This window comes from Colias philodice, chromosome 14, assembly GCF_061535455.1.
Source record: "Colias philodice isolate Cphi_HAF_F1 chromosome 14, ilColPhil1 Martin Lab GWU primary, whole genome shotgun sequence".
Lineage (NCBI taxonomy): Eukaryota > Metazoa > Arthropoda > Insecta > Lepidoptera > Pieridae > Colias > Colias philodice.
In genome coordinates, this window is record NC_143099.1 from 7,029,043 (window position 1) to 7,055,065 (window position 26,023).

The 26,023-nt window shown below is 33.3% G+C and overlaps 1 protein-coding gene across 1 annotated transcript in view; it reads left to right on the plus strand.

Moving 5' to 3' along the window:
- The first annotated feature begins 6,473 nt into the window (after window positions 1–6,473).
- kn (EBF transcription factor knot) overlaps window positions 6,474–26,023 on the plus strand; it is a 47,320-nt gene continuing 27,770 nt past the window's right edge. The window contains exons 1-6 of the mRNA XM_089703096.1: window positions 6,474–6,602; window positions 10,360–10,516; window positions 12,663–12,726; window positions 16,121–16,176; window positions 21,306–21,379; window positions 22,867–22,935. Of these exons, the coding sequence (XP_089559222.1) occupies window positions 6,475–6,602; window positions 10,360–10,516; window positions 12,663–12,726; window positions 16,121–16,176; window positions 21,306–21,379; window positions 22,867–22,935 (548 nt within the window). The 5' untranslated portion in view covers window position 6,474. The remainder of the gene's footprint in view (window positions 6,603–10,359; window positions 10,517–12,662; window positions 12,727–16,120; window positions 16,177–21,305; window positions 21,380–22,866; window positions 22,936–26,023) is intronic.

A 26,023-nucleotide genomic window follows, 5' to 3' on the forward strand; every position in this document is an offset into this window, starting at 1 on the left:
TACAGAGGTAACAAGGATAAAAATGTTTGATTTGACGGTTCTCAAATATTTATTACGCAATTTGTAGGACAATATGTCTGTTGAATTATATAAGTATTAAATAAGTGAAAATAAAAAAATCAGCTTGTTAGTAATCATTTATGATGACTTCGTTGTCGATACACATTGGAAAGGGGGACTCTTTGATCAAACCATAGATTTTGTAGGACAAATATTTTTTCGAATAATTTAGATAATTATCTTGAGATTGAACAAAAAAAACTCATTCAGTTAGTAATTAATATTTGAGAACCATCAAATCAAAATATTTTATCCTTGTTTCCTCTGGTAGCTACCACAATCGAGAGTTTCATACATGAAATTATTGGGCATCTCATCAAAATAAAGCTACTCACGAAAAATTAGCTTGATAGTAATCACTTGCAAAAATGGGCGATGTATCCCGGACTATACAAATAAATAAGAAACCATCATGCTTAAAATTTTATTCATGTCTCCCTTCAATCGTAGTTTTAAAATGAAATAATAACATGAGAAGTTATACCTATCTCAGACCCTATATATTTTGACACCAAATTAATCATATTCACACAGCCACTTGAATCTCACATAAATTAGGTACTGCCATTTCGAAATTCGCTAACAAGGCGCTTCGCACCATATCAGGAAGCACTTACGCGTAAACAAGCAAATTTGACCACTTAAGCTGAACATGAAATCAGCGGGCACTTCCTCAGCTCACATCTGTCTGTTTTTGTCAGGACCGTTTCCAGTCCCTTCATAGAAAAGCAATCGGGTAGTCGTAAACGTTAAGGGTCTGGAAGCACCCCCCGGGGGCTCTCTAAAGGTACTACGTTTCTTGACACTGGAAAAAGAACGTCGGTAGCCCTTACAGCTACGGTCACCGAGGGTGTTATAAGGCAAAAAGTGTAATTTAAAGCAGACTTAAGGTTTCGAATTAAAATGAAGTAGGAAGGGTGTCGTTTGGATGGCGTATCGAAGCGTGATATTACTTGTTAATATTAAACTGGATACTTATCTTGGCTTGTTATTTTTTTGGTACGACTTTCGAAAATGTAGAGAACCGAGATTTTCCATCGAAATCACGAAGGATAATGAAATATATCCTAAAATAACTATTTCAAGGATTATGAAATAGGTAGTTATTTTAGGATATAGGTAGGTATTTATGGATGTACCTAATCAGAATAATTAGGTATAGGTACTTTAAATTTTGATTAGTGAACAAAAATATTAAAATATACCTAATTGTTCATTGGATATTCATATTATGTAAATCAAATATCTTTATTCTATATCGTCCCGTAACGTCCAGTTGCAAACTAAACATTTTAATACCTAGGTATTTTAATGTAATTTTGGTGATTTCATTTTAGTATTTTGAAGAAGGAGATGATTACAAATTATTTGATGACGGATAATTTATTTATGTACCTACTACAGTATATGCTATAAAACTAATTACTATACGAATTACCTACTTATTGCATGTGAGAGTGGCTTTCCTCAATGGTTGGTCGGTTGTATGAATATCCTTTGTGGATTCATGAATGCAGGCTTACTAGGTTACAACCAAATCAAGTCATCAAAGAAATGAAAGGTAAAAGTTGGTCAATTCATGAATGGCCAGGGAGTAATGTCACTAGAAACATGCATCCTTTCACATTTTGTGATCTAGTTATCATTCATAGTTGCCGTTCATTCATTTATAATTCCCCATAGATTGATCTAGTTAGGCATTGGCACAATAGTAACCTAATTATAATGCCTGCATCTCAATCTATTGTTCTCTTTAAGGCTTCAGGAAACGAAGTTGAATGAAGCTTGTATGCAAATAGGTAAACGTGGTGTGAAAATATTGTAGTTATACGATGGATTATAAATTAATGAAGGTTTATTTTATTGTTATTGATAGTAAGTACTAAGATAATTATCTGGGAATAGATTTATATTTCAGATTAATATATTATAACAGAAAGATAGGTATTTCACGCAAAGGAAGGATATTCATAAGCCTGCTTCATTGTCCATTGAATTACTTAATGTTGAGTGCGTTGACGTTTTCACCTATATGAAATTAAATCCACAAAAATGCCAATATGCAGTCAGTTTTCAGGTATGGAGGTATAGATATCAGTTTTAAAAATTTGGAGATTCAATGAAAAACAAATATGATTTTGATTTTTTTTTATCGTTGACATTGTCAAGATGCAAGTTATTTTTTTGCTGTTTTATTGCTCTACCAAAATAAAACATAAACTTAGAATTAAATCATCGTTCTTATTTAACTATTTCTTCCCAATTTTAAGTTACCTACCTATTGTCGTACATTATTTTTAATGAGAATTGCGTGAAAAATATATGCATCCTTGTAAAATATAGGAAATTTATTTAAATTTATAATGTCAATCTGAGTAAACGGTCCTGGCAGCGCATTTCAATGAAGACAAGCCAACTGCGCAGGAGATATTTGTAGAGCACAATCTACGTACATTTTACTAATGGACTGATAGGTCAAACCACAGATTACAGAAACTAAAGGTTGCAAACCTACATTATCTTGTTTTATTTAACTAATTTATAACTAAGAAATGATTGGAGATTACGTAGATTACAGATACCTACAGGTACATTTATAACTGGATTAAATGGAAAATCAATATTTTTGTAAACTTTGTAAGCGTTAAAACTTAGCTAGGTACAGAAAATACAAATCTATCTTGTAGGTAAATTGTAAATTCTATTGGTCATTTCGGGTACATTCGGCTTTATCGCTCAAATTGTTCTTTTTCTAAACGAGTTTTAGGTACCTATGTATCTAATTGATAAGTAATATAAAACTGAGGGGGCGTAAATCAGCTTTCAAATCATAGGATCTAAACTTAAATGTACAATATTCTCGAACACAGCCCGTTGATTAGCTTCTAAAGTTTGATACTTACCATTCTTATCCATTCGATTTTAATACAACAAAGAAAAAGTTGACCACCACATAGAGACGAGGCAATCTTCCACCAAAGATTACATCCAACATCCCATGTACACTTCTACCAAATTCGCATTTATCGATCATACATCTTGAGTCAAAAAACAATATTTCACGTCTCTCGACGGTAGGCGTGGCGGAGAGGCGTGGCGGAGGCGGCCCTCAGAGACCTCCCAAAGCACTGGACTCATAGCTTGTTGACGGTTCGTTGTTTTTCTTTTTTCTTGTGTGATGATTTTTGTGTTATTAAATTTTGAATGTTTAATGGCTTGCTAATAAATAATGTAACAGGCAAATGTTATAAGGGATATTTTTTATGTTTTTTTATTATTAGTTTGGTAAGGCACGCAAATGTAGGAACAGATATTCAATAAATAAATACCTAAATAATTTAGTTTTAAGTATTTTATCTACCTAGTCTAGGTTGATATAGGTACCTACCTACATAACTGAAATAATCTGCTTCTGTTTAATTATATAAAGTCATAATTGATAGTGTTAAAATTTAGCAAGTAGGTTATAATATAGTGGAGGTAGGTAAGAAGTACCTAGTAAGTAGTTACATTAAAAATAAATTAAATAGACGATTCGTAAAAAAATCGTCACCCTACTCCATGACGTGACGGTATTGCCATGACGCAATCTTGAAATTTTACTCTGAACGCGGTCAAAGTTTCACTTCAAAAAAAATATTTTAAGTCGTTTTTCATTTACGAATACCTAATTCGACTTACCTACTGAGAATTAATAGGTTTCTTTGTTAATACCATGGTAAAAGTGACAGAAAAGTAGTAGGTACGTAGGTAGTAGTAGGTAGAGCGTGTTTTTCTAACTAATAACATGGACGAATAATATAAGTAATCTAATAATTATTACCTAGTTAAAACACGCTCTCGAATATGTACCTACCTACCTACCCTCTTTGCAGTAGGTAGAGTTACAGTAGTAGGTAGGTAGGTTCATGTTGAATCCTTATTAAAAAATTCACATATATTTTGCATATCATAGACACATTTAAAATAATATTAGAAATATGAAAAATGGGTTACCTACCTACCTACAAGAGCTTCGGCGGCACCAAATTGAGTAAGCGTTAAATCAAACAAAGGGAGCAATTTAAACACGTAGCTAACTAACCAAATCTTCGCGAAACTTACGCCTTCAATAATTAATGTAGCGACAAAACCTCATCTCGCAAGTAGTTAAAGTCAATTCCCACTGAAATTTCATCATCGTCATTGTAACTCGGTTTAATAAGTAATACTTATGCTATGGGCCGTCCCCGAGCTGGCTCCAGCGAGACTCTGTTCGTCTCATCTCCCGCCATCCCTTACCCTCCCGTTCCAACTGCGGTCTCAACGGGAAACCTCCGCACCGACCCGCCATTACTTCACAATTCGATATTACAAGCGCACGTGTGCCGGTCAAAACACGTTGAAAAATCAGATGTTATTTTTTTAATTTTATCTGTGGTTAAGAACGGTGTATTCTTCGAAATTTAAAGTATAAAACAGGCATGGATTCAGAATTAAGTGGCGCCACCTGCGTGAATGTCGTCGTCCCGCTCTCGAGGCGAGGGCGTGTCCCAAGGGCGCCTCCCACAGTCCGCGGGGACGGACGGGGGCTCCGAAGCCCGAGCACTCGGCGGCGCGCTCCCGCGACGCTTGTTAGTGTTCCGCAAATCCACAACGGGATCGCCCGTACAACCGGGACTCTATCCCATAACGATAACACAGAGCCGCCTATCGGATACTCGTACAATAATAACTTTCGAGAATTAACTTTGAATTTATTCTATTCTATTATTGGTAAAAACAGATTTAGTTAAACGTTAGTGTTCTATTTGTGTACTAAAATGCAAAGGATATAAACTTTTGGGTTGGAAAAGTGCGCGCAGTTTCGAAATTTGTCAGAGCGTAATTTGTTCGTAATTCGCGGGTGTCTGTGCGCTCTCGGGCGCCCGCGCGGGTGTCCGGTCGGTCGCGATTCGGTCGGACGAGCTAAACGCGGCGGCGGGCGGGTACACCGGCTCGCCGTGGCCGCCGCTCGAGCTGGACCCCGTGGGATGGGGCCGCAAGCTGTACCCCTCAGGAGCGCCAAGGTCGTCAGGTATGTACAGTTATTTTTTTTACTCTGAGGCTCGAAAGTTTTGGCAGTTTTGAAACATAAGGTTGTTGTTTTTGTATCTCACAATAATTATAGAGTTCAGTTTCAGGGTCGTTAACTTTTTATAAAAATTAACAAAACGGTCGATTAATGAAATATTAAACTTTGTACTGCTTGCCAAAAATAATAGACTTTTATTTATATTACTTGTTATGTTTATTAAAATATAGAGATGTAGAGTTTTAATAAAGGTTTGTTTTTGTATGATTTATTTGCCATATAATTATTGTAATAAAAATTAAAATAACACTTTTAAGCTTATCTGTAGGTAGGTAAATATGACAGATGAAAATAAATGTAATTTGTATCTACCAATAAAATAATAATGTTGTTAAGAAAAAATGTGAAATAATAATTAGGTAATAACCATTGAGATAATATTACTACGTATGGAGGAGACACCACGAACAAAATTTGTGCGCCATTTTTTTGCTCTAAGTTTGAAAAATTATTATCTAGTTAGGTACTTAACGATGAAAGTTATTCCTTTGCACTTTTCCGTATTATTTGTATTATTTGTGCAATATCGTAACACACACGAAGGCATGTTTGATGCGTTTCACTTTAAAACCATTAAAAAATACCGCTCAACATACCTACGTCAAATGACGTATGTTGAGTGGAACATAAGTGATGTAGGCGGTGTCGTCTCCATATTAATATTATCTCAATGGTAATAACTTGGGTTTTTAGATAGTTACTTTTAGTGCCAATTGCCAATATTTTAGAAATTGTCACTCAATACTCTTAAAGTTTAGAATCATTTACTTAAAAACTACTTTATTTGATAGAAAAAGTTGTCATAAATAGCTAATTCATAAATAATGATTATTAAACATCTTTAACATTTTTAACTAGGTATTTTTATTTTACAAGTGGATAGGCAGCTACTCATAAGTTTCAAGTCTCATTAGACATATAAATTAATTTAAGAATTAGATGTTACTAAAAAATTGCCATTGCTTTCCTTACCGATCATAGCAATTTTAATTTAATACGGTTGATTCATAGATATTACGTCTACTCTATGCGGTTCGTGCACGAAAAAAATATTTCAATTTTGCGATGATGAAAGACGAAAGCCAATGACAAAAAATAAATAACATTTTTGATTTTTACTCTTAGATATAACTAGCTTACCTATAATACTTTTTATAAATAGGTAGGTAGGTATATGAGAAATTTTAAATTTTTAAGATTAAGTACATTTCATAAAAAAACAAAATTAATTAATAATCAAATTAAACCATAAATTTAATATAGAATGCAGATAAATAATTAAAATCTGTTTAGGCGGACTTATGTTCGGCCTGCACCACCAAGAGGCGGCGGGTGTTCACGCACAGCCCCGCGGGCCCGTCACATCGCTGAAGGAAGAACCGCTCACCCGCGCTTGGATGACACCGACCTCCTTAGTTGACAATACGAAGTAAGTTTTATTAAAAAAAAACATTCATTGTTCATGGCCACTTATTTTTGCGTTTAAGAAAAATAAATGTTCCAGAATGTCGCGCGTTCGATATTTAAATTTTTTATTCGCGGTCTTTCTGCTCATATTGTGAAAGTTAGGAACATTGAAATTGTTTTTTTATTTATGAAACTTGTTTATATTATGGTTATAAAATGTTCTGTAAGTGTTGAGTGTTAAATATGAATTAAAAAAAAGTGATTTAAAAATAAACTCCGAAACGATGTCCATAAATCAATAAGAATTAATTAAACGATCGCACTCGTATTTATCAAGCTACCATATCGCCAAAGCAACGAAGTTCGAGATAATCCAATTCATTCGAATTTAATTTACAACGTGAAAACAAGATACCGAACCCTTATTTACAGAGGTAATAAGCCTATTAGTGGGTGGAAAGAGCAACCAAAATTCGATCACTTGTATTAGGTATTCCACAAAATGAGTCACAAGTGCACAATACTAAATCCACAGGATTATGAATATAGGGGCGAATACGAATTTGTTTTGGTTGTCGCTGCTCCATGTATGGACAACGGTGACTATTTTCATGTATGTATTTGACCATTCTGTTATCTATTAGGTACTTTTTCAGTGAACGAAGATTATACCTAGGTATTTAATAGATTTATGTCAATTGTTTATAAAAAAATAACATTAAGTAAGTAACAGTATCAGCTACTGTTACCGGTGCAAAAAACACTTTTAATAGATGACATTTTCATAATAATTATGTAAATAAAATAAAATGTTAATGTCTCACATCGTAATATTATAATAATTATTCATTGATAGATATTCAATCTAGCATGTAAAATAATATTCATTTTTCCACTATAATATGAATAGCAATTTTACTCATAGGTAAGCGTTTAAAAATCGAAGCACAGATAATACGAGAGCAGCACGTACAAGTAAATTCTAAAAGCACGATGATTTATGACTATACGCACACAATACAATAACTAGTACACGATGCCCTATCAGGGGTGCGCAAATTTCGCCGGCCATAATGAAGCTACCGTAACAAGTGTATTCATGAACGAAAAGGGCGTGATAAATCATAACCGGGTTTACAGACTCCAGATAATGAACGGTCTATAAATTAACATTTCAATGGCTATATATAATTATCGCGAATGATATGAGGTGTGAAATGTTGTGTGGTAGTTTTTTGTTGGAAATCGTCTTCTATACGTGTGTCATTTAAACAATCTTTCGTTTCTTGTTTAAATATGAAAATGTTTTATTAAAGAGTTCTCTGTCGTATTTTCTTAAATTCAAACTATAATGATTTTTTTCAAATAGGTACAACTACACTTTAATATTTTAATTTTGCTCATACTTATTTATTTTTTGATAGTCTGCTCTATATCATATCATACCTATCATTCAAAAATGAAGACACCATTGAATTTTCACTACGACCTATTGATGCTGCCTTAAATTTATACAAATTCGATAGAATATAATCACCTTACAGTAATTTAAACTCAAATCACCCGAATGATAAACGAAATACGTAAAAGTAACCCCAAGTGTTCAGTAATGAAGTTGTGCAACAATATGCAGCATTTGGTTTATAATATGACGTATTGGTACCTACACTCGATTCCCGAATTAGTAAGTATTGTTTGCGGAGGGCTCCCGACATCTGTCGTGTTTTAGCTTACATCAAATGTTTATTTTACTCACTGACGTAACTCTTGAGTAAACAGTTTATAGTGGATGTTTGTTTTTACGAATTTTTGTATTGAAGTTCATTCATTGTCTATGAGGGTTTGGCAAATTTTGGAATTGTAGAGTGGTTTTGTTTATGTGCTACGATGCACTACAAAATATTGAGTGGGGTGATGTTTAGGTAATTAAAAGGCAAACCCAATTACTTATTTTTATTTTAGGTATAGAATTATAAATTAAAATGAGTATAAGAAATTATGTATTATTGTTGCAGCAGGTACTATCTATTTAGATACATTTTAAGGGTATGGTTCCTAATAATAATTATATTTTTAAGGTACCCGTTTGCATTCGCCGAACTTCCAAATTATTCGGGCGAAGAGAAAATTAATTAGAGTTAATAATTAATCAAATAATTTTCAACGGGTCATGACAAATAGCAGTAGATAGCCAACTGGCAGTGATGACAGCCTCATTTGTTTAGCGGATTCCAGTCATTAAGTCCCACCCCAAACCGATTAGATGGTTTTTGTCAATTTGCACTTGCATTACATTAATAAATAATGATGCACATCAATCCTATCATGCAACTCATTAATTATTAAAAACAAACACGTTATGTGTCTATAACTATAGTAAAAAAGTATCTCTAACTATTCAAGTATCTATCTATGATAAAGTAAAACTAATAATGTGGCAATCTGTTCAAATAGTTACACAATCTGTGCGTATCAAATTTTCAAAACTCGAACGGCAGCTGAAAAATTGTTTCGGCGGCGAAAAAACAAAATCGCATCGAAGATTGACAAATCTACCGTGATCTGTAAGCGAAAAAAGCGCTACAACCTAATCGCGAGTACGCTGCCGAAACTGGTAGCGATAAATAAAACAATGGAGCGTCGCGTGCGAGGGTATAAAATGGCAATCGCGAAACCAATTTGTTTACGCAAATTCTGCAGCGGGGAGATGAATGGGCTACCATACCGTAATACGGTCCTGGCGGGTAATGCTGTATTGATAGTGTTGTCACGTATACTATGCTATATCGATGATAAATTGGTCAATATTTACAAGTTTCATATTTAAATGCAATATATTTCATGTATGGGAGTTGTGAGTTGTCTGAACATTTTGAAATACCTAAATAGAATGCACAACGGTGGTTTCTACTATGTAGAGCTGGGTATGGACATATATTATAATTAATATCTTTTAAATAATTTTAGAAAGAAGAAACTTATTTCACGAAACACTACTTATTTTCTTTATATTCGTCTACCCAAAAAAAAATGCATTCAACCGATCACACGTGTTAGTTTCGAAGTGTGTGGCTCTATTCATATTTCATCACTTTATTATAAATGTGGGTTAGTCAAATATCTTACAAATGTTATTAAAAATATTTCTAATGTAAGTTCTAATGAATTTCATACCGAGTGAAGCTATTCAAAGGCATGTTGTGAAAAAAATATAACCCGACCATTTTAGGGTGGAATTGAATGTGAAAGAAAAAAACGAACGTTGTTGGCAATTTGCAAATAGTCATATCTTTCCGGCCGCAACATAGACCATAAATCATTTTTAAAGGGATTTTTAATCTGTTCTATTGTTTTCGTTTATGGCTCTTTGAATAAGACAGTAAAATGTTTAACTATTTAGATGTGCTTATTTGCGAATAACAGGCTGTGTTATAAGAATTTATGACATCTTAAATTTAGAGATTATTTTGTTGAGATATTATTTCGACGTGTCGTCGTAATCACGTTTTTCCTAAAATATTTAAATAATTGACCATTAATTATAAAGTTTCATTTAGTAATTTGAAGAATAATGATTTGATTAGTTGCAACTTCCAAACACATAATGGAAATTAAAGTGCAAGTTTAAACAACTCCCTATTGTTTTTATTTGACTTTAATTACGTACTATAAAATAATAGAAGACATTCATTAAAAGGGAATTAAATATTATTTTATATGTTTCCATTCTTTTTATTTGAGCGGTATTATAAATAATTTCTTTTTTGTCTTTAAAACAGTAGCGTGGGTGTCGGTCGAGCGCACTTCGAGAAGCAGCCGCCCAGCAACTTGCGCAAGAGCAACTTTTTTCACTTCGTCGTAGCTTTGTACGATCGAGCGGGACAACCAATTGAAATTGAACGCACCGCTTTTATAGGATTTATTGAAAAGGATCAGGTAAGAAAGATTCAAATATCTATTTTGAGTTACATGTGTTAAGGGGGCAAAATGGACTTTTATCGTGACAAAATCAAACGTTTATCTCGAGAAAAAAAGAGCGCCAAAAGTGGTTTATCGCAGATAAAACCAAAACTAAAAGTAATTACACAAAATGCTCTGACAAATATCTTGCAAATGTTTTAATATAATTGTTTATGAAATAAAAATCATAATAAGTATTACCATGTCAAGTAGAAAACGTAAAAGTGTGAAAATTAGAGCTAACTTGGTGATTTTTTTTTATCGAGTAAATTTTAATATTTTATGTTTTTGATTAAACAGAATCGTTGAACATATCATCTAGTTTGATATATATTTTATTTTTTAGATTTGGTCTTGCATATTACACGTATCATCTAATAGAAGATTGGTTATTTTGCTTTATGCGCCCCCTTAAGACTTTTATGTAGGTAGGATAATATTTACATTCTATATGGTAAAAAACTTTATATATGTATATGTAAGTAAGTAGGTATGCAGGTAGGTACTCTACATTTTTAACAGCTTTAAAATACTCTTTAATACGAACGTACGTATATAATTTAAAAATATATAAGTAGGCAACATATAGACAAAAAACTAAGTGTTATGCTTATAAAAATCTTCGCTATTTAAACAAGACTTGTCGAGTATATTCTAATCCTAAGCTCAGCAAAAACAGTAGTTTGGTACTCGGCTCTAAACATTATTTATTTGAAATAACAAAAAATGAACTTGCCAGTGGATTCGGAAATGCGTTATAAAATTAATACCGATTTTAAATTAGTAAACAATCAAAATTCACATTCCAATAAAATAGGTAGAGTCCCGTTTTCTGTCACAACCAAACAAAAAATGCGTTACGTAATATCTCATACAATGTATTAATGATACGTTTATCAATAAATCCAATTGATAAGTATCGTGAATCAGCCCGGTCATCAATCAGGATCGCTGTACAATGGTGCACTGTGCATTTAAATAATTTAGCTGCGTTGGTGGTACAGAGATTATTCGTATTGATGTAGATATTGTTTTAGTGTTTAACACTATGTGTTGTGTAAGCTTCTTGTTGTTGTTGTCTTCTTTGTTGTTGTTTTTCTCTTCTTGTTGTCTTCTTCTTCTTCTTGTTGGATAGATTTTCAAGTTACGATCTAGAATGTTATTTTTTTAATTGTGCACGTTCAGTAACAATAAAAACTACTAATACGAGAAACAAATTAACATTTAAACATTTTAGGTTTATAAACTGGCGAATAAAATGTCTACGGAAAAATGGTCAGAATACATTTTAGACTAGCTTTCCGCCCGCGGCTTCGCCCGCGTTTTCAAATAAAAACCCGTATAGTTCCCGTTCCCGTGGATAAAACCTATCCTATGTGTTAATCTAAGCTACCATCTATATGTGTGCTAAATTTCATTGTAATCGGTTCAGTAGTTTTTACGTGAAAGAGTAAAAAAACATACCTACCTACATCCATACATCCATACTTACAAACTTTCGCCTTTATAATAGTAGTAGGATTTATTTTCCTAGATTATAACAAAGTATCACGAATCAATTGAACTGGAAAGCGATTACAATTAATATGTTGTCCCATTTCTTCCTATATGAATAATATTGTACAACTTACACGTATATCGAACAATCCAAAAAAGAAACAGTTATAGAGTCTCAACAACGTCCTAAGTAAAAGTCAGTAGGTATCGTATAAAATATGTGTACAATTTTGTAGGCCGCGCTCGGGTCGCGCATTCACACGTCTAGTTTGTTTGTCCAACGTTCATTATTTAGCAGCAAACATCGTGCAAGCCATGCTCACATCAATGACATCCTATTTCATGATTCAAGACGCTTTTTATTTTGCGTAGCATGTAGAATTTCACGTTAAAAATGTGGCACACACGCCACGGTTTTTCGAAATACAAATATTCAATTTGATCGTCAGTTTTATTATTACTGGCCAGGAGTACCTAAAACTTACGTAGTGTTTATTTAGTAATCTGTGGTAAAATGTTTATTGTTTGTATTTAAAATTAAAAATAAAGGAACCAAATTAACTCCCATATTTGTAATGAACTAATGATATATGCTAAGGTAAGTCAATAATTGCTTTTGTTGCAGGAAGCAGAAGGACAAAAAACAAATAATGGCATCCAATACAGACTTCAGTTACTTTATGCAAACGGTAAGTAATCAATAACAACTATACATACATTATTCTCACTTTAGTTTTTAACTGTATTGTTTAAAAATTTTCATGACCTTATATATTTTCACGTAGAAGGCCATTCAAACAATGCATACGAGCTACCATACCTTAATTTCATCTATTATTATGAACCTTATTGCTTTGTAATAGGGTGAGTACATAGTGCTATCATCCCATATTCAATAGATGTCGGGGACAATGCATACGACAGACGCATTGTAAATATTTGTCGTCTTGGCCGTTAGACCGAGATAATGGAAAATTGGCACCGAATAGCTCTTAGACTATGGATGATGATTGTTTTGGCTCTTACACTATCTATGCATAAAGTGGCAGGGACATAGTACTATAATATATTATGTGTTGCGTAAATTTTATTGTAGGTAGATCGTAAAGGCCTTAAATGTACCTATATTTTATAACATTTAAATGGATGTTAGATGATATCCTATTTTATTCAGATAATATATTTTTAATTAATTTCGATGATTGATTCTTACATAATTTTGTAGTTTTAATTAATAACGTCGTCGAATTTTCCAACGTCATTTACAAAGAATATAAGTAAATGTTGTAGCTCTATCTATAGGCATTTTGTGTTTCAAATTTCCCTATTGCCTCGTAAGAATTTGATGATCTCAATTAACTGAATCTAATCTTAACCAAAAATTGCGTTCCACATTTTCACAAATATTACCTACATAACAGGCCCCTTGCAATTACATACGAATTAAGTATATGAGGGTGCTTTTAATTTTCCAATGTTTTCTTTAAGATGTTAAGAGAAGTGAAGTTGTATAGAAATTTCCTGAATGTGAATTAATTGCCAAAAAGTTATTCAAAAACGAATGAGAGATACATCCGAAATTATTGATTAGTTATTATACAGGGTGTAATCGTTAAGTGTGCACAGGCGATTATTCCGTAACTATTGCAGATATCAAAAAACTTTAAACTGATATCGAAAGTACTTAACCTAATGAGTAAAATGGCCATAATAAATTTTTGAAAATAAAACGAGAAATATAAAAAAATGTTACATTAAACGCTCCCATACATTTTTTTTCCCATACGTTTTGTATTCACAGCAGATTATCGAAGTGACGTCCTCATTGTGCAATACGATGAGGAGCTCTATTTGCAGTTTCGAAATGAACTTCCCTTCAAATTTGCGAAGTAATTTAAGCAGAAAACCAAAAAAAGAAAGAAAACGCTAAAATCTTTCATATTAAATGTACTAGGTTGATCCAAAAGTAATGATAATTGGGTATTTCCTGTGCACATAAAAATATAAAATAACTGTTTTTTGCTTGCTCATGTACTCACTAAGTTATTACAAAAAAATCATATCAATAGGCCACGTTTCCAAGTATTTACATTAATTTGAATGTGAACCGTGCGTGCCAGAATTTTTGCCGACAAAAAGAAGAAACAACAATTCGATATTTAGAGGGTGAATTACTAAATTTTTAATGAGATCAGGATAATTTTTTGGCACGATTTGTGACCATGGACGTTACCCGGGTTCACCATGTTTATGGTGAAACCAAGAAACAATTAATGGCCTGGATGCGAGCTTCCAAAGTGACGATGAAGAAATTCAAAGTGAAAATTAGTGGGATAGATTAAAGCGGCAGTTTTTTGGGGCGCCGAAGGAATAATTCTGGTGGAATATTTTAAGAAGGTAGCCACTATGTTGGGCTCTTGCTACACAGACCATATTAAAACATTGCGGTAGGTTAGTAAGGAAAAGAGACATGGCAAACTGCGGGCTTGAATGTTGTTTCACCAAGACCACGCACCAGATCACAAAGCGTCAGTTGCAATGGCTGCCATTCAAAAATCGGCATTCCAAATGCTTGAACACCCACCCTGTTTGTTAGATCTAGCTCCTAGTTATTTCTATCTCTTTCCTCGGCTCAAGAAACACCGTCTTAGCAAAAAATTTTAAGACGATAGCGAAGAGATGGCCGCGTTGAGGGGTTTTACGGATGAAGTCAAAGTTTTTTTTTCAAAGTTTTGGAAAAAGAAAATCTAGTTAGATTATATTATATTATATTATCTAGAAGACTATCTAGCGAAATATTGTAACTGTAATGACCTGGTTTAATATTGATTATCATTCTTTTGGATCAACTCATGTACATGGGATAGTCATATCTCATACTAAATGTATGGGAGGGTTTCAAGTGAATTTTTTAGATATTTCTCGTTTTATTTTTAAAAATTTATTATGGCCATTTTACTCATTAGGTTAAGTACTTTCAATATCAGTTTAAAGTTTTTTGATATCTGTTATAGTTACGGAATAATCGCCTGTGCACACTTAACGATTACACCCTGTATAGGTGCCTTAAGCTTTTTGTGGCAGTTACGATGTTACTTATTTTCGTAGCACTTCCCACTTAATACTTGCAAGAGGAAAATCTATATTATGATATTAACAGAGTCCTCTAGTGGGTTATTAAGAATATTTCAATTAATTTTTTTTCCCGTAAATTAATTTAATATGTGTAATGTATGATAGATAGAGATATTATTTTTTAGCAATTGTAGAGTTGTTTGAATTTTGACATCACAGTATATCAGCAAATAATTATAATAAGCTATATGATTCGATTTAAATTAGATAATATTTATAAGAAAACTTAAAAAAGGGAAAGGTAATTCGAGTGTTAACAAATTGTGCAATGTCTACGGTGTTCCCGTAGCTCGCTTGCTCTTTATTGCTACTATGTGTAAACGTTACTGTTTAGGCTGTGTACACATGATGTATAATGTATTTATCGGTGTTTTCGTAGTTTTTAGGAGTGATTGTATGTTGTTGTTAAACTTGAAATAATTTTATTTTAAATGTGTTTTGTTCTATTTCAAAAATGTAGAAGTCGCGTTTAATCAAATGTAAGTACCGGGTATGAAAAGGTTCCACTTTTCTTAATAGTAAATAACATATTATGTAGATACTTTTTCATAAATTATAGGTACCTTATTATTTAACCTTATTCATTTCATGGATAGCATTTCATTTCATATAGCATTATGTAACAGAAATTTAGACGAGTTGTTTGTATTATTTCTTAAATGGAGCCTTACTGTTCATGCGAAGTGCAAATGTAATAAAGTTGTTGAATGAGTAATAATAATTAAGCGGTGAACATAAATTGTATAAACTTATAAATGCATTCATTAATCCGAAGCTTGATATCTGGCTAAATTTTTTGTTCTAGGTATAAAAAAGAGTTTAAAATTTAGAACAAGTGTAAACTTGGCTTAAGAGTTCACAGAGTATAAATGACTTGTGAAAACATTTCTGTCTCAAATGATGATTTACGTAATGTCTACTGGCACTGTAGTGGCGCGTTTGTTCCAGGTATCAGACAAGAGCAGGATATATTCGTTCGACTAATAGACTCCGTTACGAAACAGGTGAGTTTTATTTTAATTTTAGTTTAAAATTGGACAATATTTCTGAAAATTGATAATGTATATATATATTTGCATAATAAATATGTTTATCGATAGATATTTGTTATTACCCAATTTACTTTTTTGGCACCGAAAAACAAGATATGTAGATTTTAAGACTCAGTAATTCAAAGCATATAAAAACTCTACATCGACATCGACGGTTTACTTGAAGTTAGGAACATCTTCTCACATTATAATTGCACGATACATTTCAAAACACTAAAATATGCGACACCATAATTAAAGTACCGTGCACAAAAAAATATTCAAAGTGACCTCAATCTAAGGGTGCGTATACACGTGTGACTCACGCGACTGGCACGCGCGCGATCCCCTTGCAGGCCGATTAGGGCCCATCCACACGCCCATCCGCCCTCTGGTCAACTTAAATTGCCTGTGTTACCATTATGCATTTGCAATTTGACAAGGTTTTGCTTGAATAATCGCAGTAGGATATAATCGGAAAATAATATTTTGAGTTATCTTATAATGATAAGATAAGATTTGACAATATTACATTTTTTCCTTGTTTTTTAAATATTTGAAAATTTTAAGATAACGATATTTTGTTCCTGTAGCAGGAACAATAAAAAATTTAGGTCAGGAAGAAATCGTGTAGAGTTGAATTTATACCATAAACATTATTTAGTACTACTAAGTACTATGTATATAATATAAGATAAAACGCTTTTAATACTGGAAGCTCTAATCAAATAAGCATATTGAAAAAACAATTTCAATAACAAGCAAGTAAAAAACTATTCACAATAAAGCGAAAGATTGCAGCGAACAGCAGCAAACGGGATACAATTCGCGTAATTCTTAGTTAACAACGTTCGGCCTAAGTTAATTATGTTCATGGCATAAATCTTTCGTAATTGGCCTCTTGTTACACAACACTAAGAGGCTGGGACGTGTTGAAATTATATATGTGAAGTACACGGCGAAGTTTCATGATGGCTTCCTAAGCTAAAATTGTTATTTATGTAATAAACGCGAACGTGATAATTGCGAAACCCGTAAGACCCTTTCAGGCGTTTGTATCACTGATTGTATCGCTTTGTATATGTGAGTAAATATCAGCTAAACAAAGGAAATGGGGAAATAAAACTATTATGCTAGGTATGTGCTGCGAATATTCTTATGTAAGAGTGCTTTCAAAGATGATGGTGATAATAGAGTAAAATATTGTTTGAATTTTTAAAGAATTGGATGTGCTGTTTGCTTTCCAAATTATTAAATTTCAATATCTAAGGGTTTCTCATCGAATTTTGCACGCCTCATAAGCGAAGCGTTGAGGTGAGTACTACTGTCACTTCGCGCAAAACATCTGATTTTTCAAACTTAAAATGTCTTTATGTATCATACATTGCACTTGTAAGATAATACATACACACACATATTAAGAAAAAACACTATTTTTAACGTTCATGATATTTTTGATGTCATTTTTGTTATTTAAACTAGTTAAAAAACAGTTTGAAAAAGTTCTGTCTTGGACGTCCGTGTGTCTGTATGTGCGGATCCTTTTTCTTGTTAACACGATAGCGACCGAAATACTTTACTAATCGAGTCTTTTTTTTTCTCTTACGCTTGAGTATGCTCAGGAATAGAACCCTTTCATTTTTCAGGGTCTGATTCGATGTGGTTTAATTGTTATTAAATAAACAAAAATAATAATTAATAAATATTTATTAAAAAAAAATTATCAGGCGTGCACTTTTGGATTTTCCAAATTATTTATATTTTGCTCTAAAGTTAGGTTTCAAGAAAAAATAGCATCGAATAGTTTTCTTACCATAACTAATAAATATTGTTGCTCTAAAAATATTGCTTCAAGACAATCTTTTAGTTATATAATTGACGACACGAGAGTGACACGCAAAACAGTCGTTCAACGAAAAATGTCCTCAAAGATGGCGTCCGGATAATAGCGAATTGCGGTTGATTTAATTGTATTAAAACGTTAGGCTGAGGGTACACTAGCAATCAGCTAATGTGGAAACCGTGCATGCGAACCCGGCACGCAACTATAGTACCAAAAAAATAGACGTCTAGACGTTAGATGTAAGGGTTAGTACTCTGTGGCATTAATTACTTGTATAGATGTAGATCTCTATCATTTACAGGCTTGTCCGACAGTTATATTTAATATTTCGTATAGGTATATTAAAATGATTAACAGCCGTTCCATTTTTTATACCTATTAATTCATCTACTCTTTTCGTGGCGGTGCAGTTTTTGAAATATACATAGTACAAAACCCAAAAGAAATGTTAAGCTATGTAAAAGTATTTAGAAAAGTTTTTCGTTTTATACATACGACAAAGATATTCGCAGTTGTAGCACCTAAAAATAAATACCCGCCAAAATTCACATAAATTTTCTCTCTAATAGCTTGAACATACAGGCACAGCGGATTATTTATATTCTCACACTAAATCACTATCATATCAATATCTAACGCAACCCTCTGTTTGAATATAGTCTTAAGAACGCGAAATGAGATTCGTCCAAATCCCATAGAGTTAGGAAGTCCTGAATAGAGGTCGCGCGCTTAGCACGTGACCGCGTGATTGTGTTTACTTTGCAATGTTCAAACAACATATTAATTTGGATCTTTTTGTTGGCGAAATGACTTTCGGAAGCCATTGTGATAATACTCGATTATTGCATAGTAAACCTTGTAATAATTTTTCCCATACACGTTCAAATATAGATTTAGTTTTGTAGAGTGAATAGAGATTTCGATTAATGAAGATAAAGAGGCTGATTTTATTGGATGTATGAGCTTGTTTGTGTATCACTTAACCTATTAAATATAAACGGTACTAGTTTACTTGTGATCCATAAAATATAACCTACTTTTTCAGACTATTTTTAGTCTTAGTCCGGTCAATTTATCTTAAAAACTAATGTGCAATATAAAAAGTCGGCCAGCAGCAACAAATTTCGAGTCTCGCAACGTTGTCGCTCATGTAAATCACAGCGAGCGTTGTTTGCAGCGCACTACGTCTTGTCGTTTTCTTTCTGAAGCCATTTTTATTTCCTCTTGTTTACTTCATACATTATACAAGTCTCAGTGATAACAATTTTTTGTTAGATAAAAATAAATAAAAAATAATGACAAAATGTCGCGTCAAAAACATTTTAAATATACGCATCCATCATTATTGATCATATTTTTTGTATTGTTTGGATTTGTGTTGTTTTACTTAACTTAAATATACGTTGCAATTTAGAATTTAATTCTAAAACCTTATGAAAATCTGTAAACGGTTAAATTATAATCTTTATTCCCTTCTTGACTGATAACAGGAAAATAACTTTGCACAATGCAGTTTCATAGCTTCGACCTATCCAGGAACCAATTTATTTAAAGTCAACACTATTTACACCAGTACTAAGCAAAAATATGTTTTTTTTTAAGTCCCCACAAATTCCCCAGAGATTGAATCCCATGCGGCGCTGATGGGCAATAGCTCCCGCCCCGGCCTCCGTAGGGAACATTCCAGTTCAGGGAACAAACTAGAAAAATGTCCACTATTATATTGTACCTAGTTACTTGGTAATAATGGCTCCCTTATGTTGCGTCTGCCTGGGTCGGTGGTGTATCTTTAGGGACGTGGCTGGGGTATTTATAGAGAAAATGATTGTCTATTTATAGGTTTTATTCTATTTAAAGGCAGGTACAACAATAGTTAAGAGAAAAAGGGTTTTAGCATTTAATATCATGTTTTTTATGGATGTAATTCCCGCACACAAGTCCAAATCATTATACGAAGAAAATCATTTATGAATCGCAGTTGGCTTACAGCGAATGTAGTTTTGTATCGGCTTACACCTGATGCCCAGTTTTTATGCAATCACTACCGAACCCTCTAGCTATTTAGCTGCCCTTAAATACTTTCATATTACCCTTGAATACCTTACAAAACGCCCTATCTCCACAAATCCGACTAAATCCTACGCACAAAAGATGATAATGCCTCACTCTTTCATATTCAATTAAATATTTTGTTGGGGAAAATCTATCTTTCAAGCTTAAGAGATTTTGGAAGCTAATTTTATGTTTTGATTGTGTAACGGGTATTTGATATAACTTACATTACTGGGGCACTACCATATCCCCTTTTTGTAACTACTGTTTCATAAAACTATGTCCTTAGTTTTCGTGGAAATAATTTTGATAAGATGTTGACCAGCAAGACTAATAAATTAAAACAGAAGTAAGTCGAATGAACATTAATTAAACTAAAGCAAAAGTCTTGAAACATAATTACAATACAAACTAAGACACAATGTTTAAAGGTCTAATGCTTTGCTTCAAAGATTGCAGTTAGGGCTGAAATAGAAAATTTTGTGCACGGCAAAAATCGATGCTTTGAACATTTGGCAAAGCTTCCAATGTATGATCAGGATTAGCTCCCTCAGCCTAAGGGCCACCATAATTAGATATTAATAGATAAACGTACAGGCACGTGTGAGGGCGGCTAGTTATTGGAAGGGAGTTTTAAACAGTGTAAAGAAATTATTTTAATGTGTTCTGTGATGATCGAATCTGCGGTGTATAAGTTTATCTTGCTCTTAAATTACTTAATTAAAATTAGTTTCATTACATAGTTTCCGTATCAAATCGACTTGTATATGTTACATATTTCTATTAAAAACGAAACATCAGACGAAAGTAATGTCGTAATCGCACTATTCACAGATGTAAAGAGACAACTCTACAATTATGTGTTCTACGACTGATTCTCTATTCGATTTAATTGAAATATTTATATCATTCATTTTAAACTTAAAATTATTTTAAAATTTGTAACAAAACGTTCTATCAATTCGGTTCACGATATGCAAATTACCTTTGACTTAGATAATGAAATGTGATTATGTATATATTAAAGGGTGCATAAATTAGCAAAAAGTAATAACTTGATGAAGACGAAAAATTATCTTATCTACGAGCCGATTTTTAATTAATTTAATATGCGTAATCTTGTCTCGCAGTCTAAATTATGATGCGTCATAACTTTAATTGTCTAGTTTTTATAGTTTGATAAAATTGTATTTATTTTTTGTTTTAGCCCATTGTGTACGAAGGTCAGGACAAGAATCCAGAAATGTGCAGGGTTTTGTTAACACACGAAGTTATGTGCAGGTATGTGTATTTTTATTTGTCATGTGACTTTTGAATTGTTGTGCTTGTCACTTCAGAAAATTATTCTAAATGCGAAGTTTCTTGGAACTCTGTTACATGTTCTTGTATTATTATTCTGATAATAATATTACGTTATCTTCTCAGGTATTCAATTGTTATATGAATTCAGTCTCATATTTGTAAACATTCTGCCACAATAGTTAAGATAACGTAAACTACAACTAAACATTTCATTTCACATGAACACGAATATCCTTATTAATTTAACAGCTTGTTTGGGGTGGTTTTTCCGCTCGTAACAGTAACGCGTCTCGCCGGTATATCCATGTATTGCGTGAAGATACTGAGCGTCTATGTGTGAGCAATTAAAATTTTATTCCACCTTAGACGCAATAGTTTCGTCTCGTGTGGCGCGATATGTGCATCCCTGTCGCACGTCTTCAGGGGAGGAGTCTCTGGGGAGTCTGTCCTTTCAATGTCTTTGCCCTTTGCGTCAAGGAGCCACGGTAGGGCGCTGAACACGTTCGCTTTGTGTGGATAAGGCTTCCTGTTTCGTTTATTAATTTTTTAGTTTCTAGGAAATTGGGAGTAATTACTTATTGCGTTATTAGCGACAATCATTTTTAAGAGAAGATAGTGTTATAAAATATTTTATGTACTTGTATAAAATTAATTGACACACATAGAGAAAATAAAGATTTTTATTTCCCACACAAGTAAAGGTGCGTATAAATTAAGCGCGGCAGCCGCGCGAGCCAATGTTCGACCAGAGTTGACGTTCATTTGCTGCGCGAGCCAATATGTAGATATATTTTAAGTTGAACGTAGTTGCCGCGCGCGGCAGGCGATCCATCACGAACATCTCTTCTGTAGGACGCCAAAAGTGTAGTCATTTTCTTTTTCAAGTCAGGAATAGGTATATCCATTTTCTTACTGATTTCTACCCACGCATCATACCTCAGCGATTTATTGTGGTATTGGGAGGATTTGCTGTTCCACAAAAATTCATTAGCGCCATACAATTGTATTAGTAAACGGCACTTTTCGTTGTCCATTTTTACGTATACGCCGCGCGAGCCGAATCACCAAAACTACAAACCGTCCACACGGCGCGCGAGCAAACGCCTGAAGCTCCTTTGATGCGGTCTCAAAAACCGACAGCGAGCGGATCGCCCCGCGGCACGTTCGAGCGCGGCAATGTTCGCGTCGCCGCGCGCGGCGATCCCGTCTACATAGTGCGCGGCCGCCGCGCGCGCCTATGTTCGATGGTTTGCCGCGCTTAGTTTATACGCGGCTTAACACACTCTTGAAGCAATAAACAGCTTTGTTTTTTTCCGAATTATAGATACGTATACTATCGGATAAGTATTTTAAAAATCTATTTAAATGATTGAAGATTCTTTAATTTATTTAACTAATTGAAATAAAGCTGACTGAAATAATTGTAATATAAAAATCACCCTACTAATTGTTCTATTCTTTTGCAGTCGATGTTGTGACAAAAAAAGCTGCGGAAATAGGAACGAAACTCCATCAGATCCTGTCATCATAGATCGGTAAGTATGTCATTAAATCTGTACAGCAATTTAAAATGTGTTTTTCCATAATATTTCACATAAAAATTAAAACAAAATAAGTTTTACAGTATTTATGTAAAATATATGATACATAGGTATTACTTCGCGCCGGTGAATGTGAAGGATAATCCTGATAACTTGTAAACAATCGCTTACTCTGTAGGCCAGTAGAAATCGACACTAAAAAACCCTAAATTCGCAAAGCACGATGTAGATTTGAATTTTTGGTATGTTGTTTGGATCAGTTAGGGTGATGTAAATCCCAATTTGCAACTTCGAAAAAGTTGTGCTCGCTGCGCACCACGTGATAAACTGCGAAAATTTTGGACTTTTTTCACTTTTTGCTCTAAAAGTCATAAACTATGCGTTTCCGACAAGTATGATTCAGTACATAAATTAAGGTTATTAAATTTGCAACAATTTAAGCCTAACCGCAGCTCTCTAAACCTTATAACGACTAAACTGTGGCCATTCGAAGATGGTTCATTTTTCCGGAAATATTGAAATTTTTAGTTTTGCTCCCGTTTGAAGCAAAATATTGGCAAAAACCGCTCGTTCTATGTGAAGTTCGTATAATAAAGTTGTAGTGCATTTAATTTTCTTTCATAAGAGCATAGAACAAAGTCTGTGAGACAAATAGTTCACTCACAATATCTGAAAAACAAAAAGAAGGTAGAAATAGATTTTTAAAGAATTGAAACTGAGGACATATAAAATCATAAAAAGGATAATCAAAATTTTCGCAGTTTATTATTTGCGTATAATCTTTTTTCCTACTTTCCCAAATTTTGTAATTTTGTTAATTACCTATCCTGCAAATGAAAAAGTATTATTCTTTTTATGATTTTATATGCTCTCAGTTTCAATTCTTTAAAAATCTATTTCTACCTTCTTTTTGTTTTTCAGATATTGTGTGTGAAATATTTGTCTCACAGACTTTGTTCTATGCTCTTATGAAAGAAAATTAAATGCACTACAACTTTATTATACGAACTTCTCATAGAACGAGCGGTTTTTGCCAATATTTTGCTTCAAACGGGAGCAATACTAAAAATTTCAATATTTCCGGAAAAATGAACCATCTTCGAATGGCCACAGTTTAGTCGTTATAAGGTTTAGAGAGCTGCGGTTAGGCTTAAATTGTTGCAAATTTAATAACCTCAATTTATGTACTGAATCATACTTGTCGGAAACGCATAGTTTATGACTTTTAGGGCAAAAAGTGAAAAAAGTCCAAAATTTTCGCAGTTTATCACGTGGTGCGCAGCGAGCACAACTTTTTCGAAGTTGCAAATTGGGATTTACATCACCCTAACTGATCCAAACAACATATCAAAAATTCAAATCTACATCGTGCTTTGCGAATTTAATGTTAATTTCCACTGGCCTACTGTAAGAAATCCTTATCGTATAATGCCTAAGAATTTACTGCCAAACATTTTTACGTGACATGTAGGTATTTAGTACTATAATTAACATCTAATATAATATGATGAATATTTTAAGGAGACATATCCATATTTTCCACTTGGTATAAATTGACTTTACCTTTTAGTTACTTTGAATTATTCAGATTCTCTATTTACGATGATTCATCAGCTCATATGACAGCGATCCAAAACTTCGTACAGCAAATGCATTTTCACGATTTCAAACTTTCGTCGCGGCTTTCTGTTAAAAGTTTAGAATGTTTCGCCAGACATTTTTCATTCTGACTGTCTCATTGTTATTCAATGGAGACGTAGTACTAATTTTATCTTCAATTTAAGGCCGTTATTTTTAAATTAATAATTTTAAGCTATTGCATAGCTTCTATCGCGGGCCTTGAGCGCGGGGACCGAATCCATGGAAATTCCGTAACGAAAAAACCTCACGCTCCCCACTCCGACGGGCGCGGAGGTGTGGCTTGAAGGCATAGCATGCAATAGCTTTATCGTGGCAGCCCCCGAGTGCCACACGTCTTTTTTTTATTTATTTTTTTCCATTACTCTATAAGTAGGATATAAAAATTCAGTATATAAATTTCTACAGAATATTAAATTATTACAGAGAAATAGAATCCATTCCTTGATTGTTATTTCTAATCATCTGCAACCCACAAAATGCGAACAAAAGTGGGTAGTACAAAATTGCCTAAGCTCGTCTCACGCTGCGTCATTCATTGATGTTAATTTAGAACGCAGGCTAATCAGGCTGTCAAATAGCATATATCAATAGGAATAGAAAACCATCAAAAGGTGAGGGGAAATATCTAACGGTGCTTTTATTTGGAATATTTTTTTTTGGCAATTCATTGAAAATAGGCGTCTCCCGTTCCGCGTGTTTTAGGGTTGATGTAATTGAGCGTTTGAAGTGGCTCAGTAATATTAAAATGTGATTTTATAAACCACTAACCCTTCATAAATGACTAATTAAAAAGGTGACGTAATTCACTGTTCGGTTAGTTAAAGCTAGTTCATTGAAAATCATCAACTATTACCTACAGTAAACTCATATACCTATACATACTTAGACAAGTGAACATCTTACAGAATAATGATTTGTATCAGTATTCAGTATAGATTAGTTTCTATTTACCGGTTTTTATTTCAAATCTATCTGCCCATGGCATTCCCGAACATTGTGTGAAAGCAAAATTCAATGATGGCCTTTGTTAGAAAATTCTCCTTGACTTTTCCATCAAAGCATGGAAATCGTCGTAGTTGGTAACTGCGAATGAGTTTCGGTTTTTGCTAAAATCTCAGGAATGTGTAAGTTTGTTTGCATAAAAGAGCCACCAAGGTGAAAATGTTTTACAAAATGTGCTCTACGTAAATCGTACACTATGGGAAGATGAGCATGGCTATAAAACTAATTTTTTTATGTGTCAAAACAACCATGCAAAGCTTATAAAATACTTTTTGCACAGACATTATCTAAAGATACAATATAATCGTACAACATAGTACAAAAAAAATAAAAACCCAGCACTTATAAAAGCCACCGAACATGATACAGTAATTCATCAAGTCACCCCGCCCAATACTCGCTTAGTAATTCGATAATTGAAATTGTGCAAGTGCGTGCA